The 1,232-nt window shown below is 62.4% G+C and overlaps 1 protein-coding gene across 1 annotated transcript; it reads right to left on the minus strand.

The window, feature by feature from the left end:
- Positions 1-143: 143 nt before the first annotated feature.
- On the minus strand, positions 144-524 carry EMIHUDRAFT_123875 (hypothetical protein; the record flags this gene model as incomplete). The annotated part of the gene is made up of 1 exon (XM_005773453.1): positions 144-524. The coding sequence occupies one exon, from the start codon at positions 522-524 to the stop codon at positions 144-146; it is 381 nt and encodes a 126-aa protein (XP_005773510.1).
- Positions 525-1,232: the final 708 nt, after the last annotated feature.

The following is a 1,232-nucleotide window of genomic DNA, read 5'->3' on the forward strand; positions in this document are numbered from 1 at the left end:
GCTGAAGTGCGCCCCGTGGCGCCGCCGGATGTGGCGCACGAGGTCGTCGGCGTGCTGCAGCCCGCCGGCGCACGGCTGCCAGCAGTCATAGCCCGCCTGCGACTGGGGTGAAGGAACTCTAGGCAGGCATGTGGTGTTAGCCATCAGGGCGCGCAACCCGCCTGCGTGTAGCCGCGCATCACGAGGATGGCGCGGACGCCGGCGAGGAGCGCGGCGTCTAGCGCGGCGTCGAGGTCTGCAACCGTCATATCGGTGCAGATGAGGTGCATCAGGACGGGCAGCCCCGTTGCTTTTTGGATGTGACGCGCAGCGGCAACCGTCCTGGCACCGACGTCGCCGAAGCCCCAGGTCAAATCGATCCAGAGCGGACGGAGGTCATCGCCCATCCTTGCCACGCGCCGGAGCAGATCCTCTGGCCGCGGGTCGCGCGCGGCGCTGTACTCGAACGAGTAGAAGAAGCGGTTTGACGCGACAGCGTCTGCGATGAGCGTTGCGAGCGGCACAGCTCGAGTCTTCCCCTTCATCTCGCGGCCCGCGGCTTCAGCGCCTGGGCGGTGGAGTAGTGGAGGCCAGCTGGTGGAGGCTATCGACGCGATATTTTCTTTTTTTGGCACGTATGTCCAGCGTCCACCCATACCGCGTTGGTGTCCAGTCCGAGCCTGGCTGTTCTTCACCTTTCTACCTACCTACCTACCTACCTACTGGGAGAACGGTCGATAACGGCACATACGGCATACGGCATAGGCGCGCCACACTACACAGTGAACCATGCGCTCCATCTCGCTCCGATCACGTGCATCCAAGAAGGTGAGGAGACCAGTGTGGCGATCTGTGCAGCCGGCAACACTGTTCACTGCGCCCCCTGCCACTCTCGGATCATCCGGCGCAGGATGTGGTTGGGGAAGAGGCCTGTGTTGCCAAGCTCTTCGCCCGTCATCGGGCTCGTCGACTTCTCCGGCTTCCTTCCGCTCGGCTCTACGTTTGGTACGTTCGGTGTGGCTCACCCTCCATGCCGTGAACAGGCGCTTTATCCACCCTATATTCTTCTCTCGTTCCTCTGCCCGTGCCTTGGTCTTGTCGTTGTTTCGCACCCATGTCTGTATGGCAATCGAGGCTGCCTTCCCCACTACCTGTAGTTCACTCGTCACCTCTCCCGCGAGCTCCCCTCTCTTTCTTTCGGGTATGGAGTCCGTGAGTGCGGGTAGCGTGCAGGCAATCACGGGCGCTATTTT

This window comes from Emiliania huxleyi (genome assembly GCF_000372725.1).
Source record: "Emiliania huxleyi CCMP1516 unplaced genomic scaffold EMIHUscaffold_3395, whole genome shotgun sequence".
NCBI lineage: Eukaryota > Haptophyta > Isochrysidales > Noelaerhabdaceae > Emiliania > Emiliania huxleyi.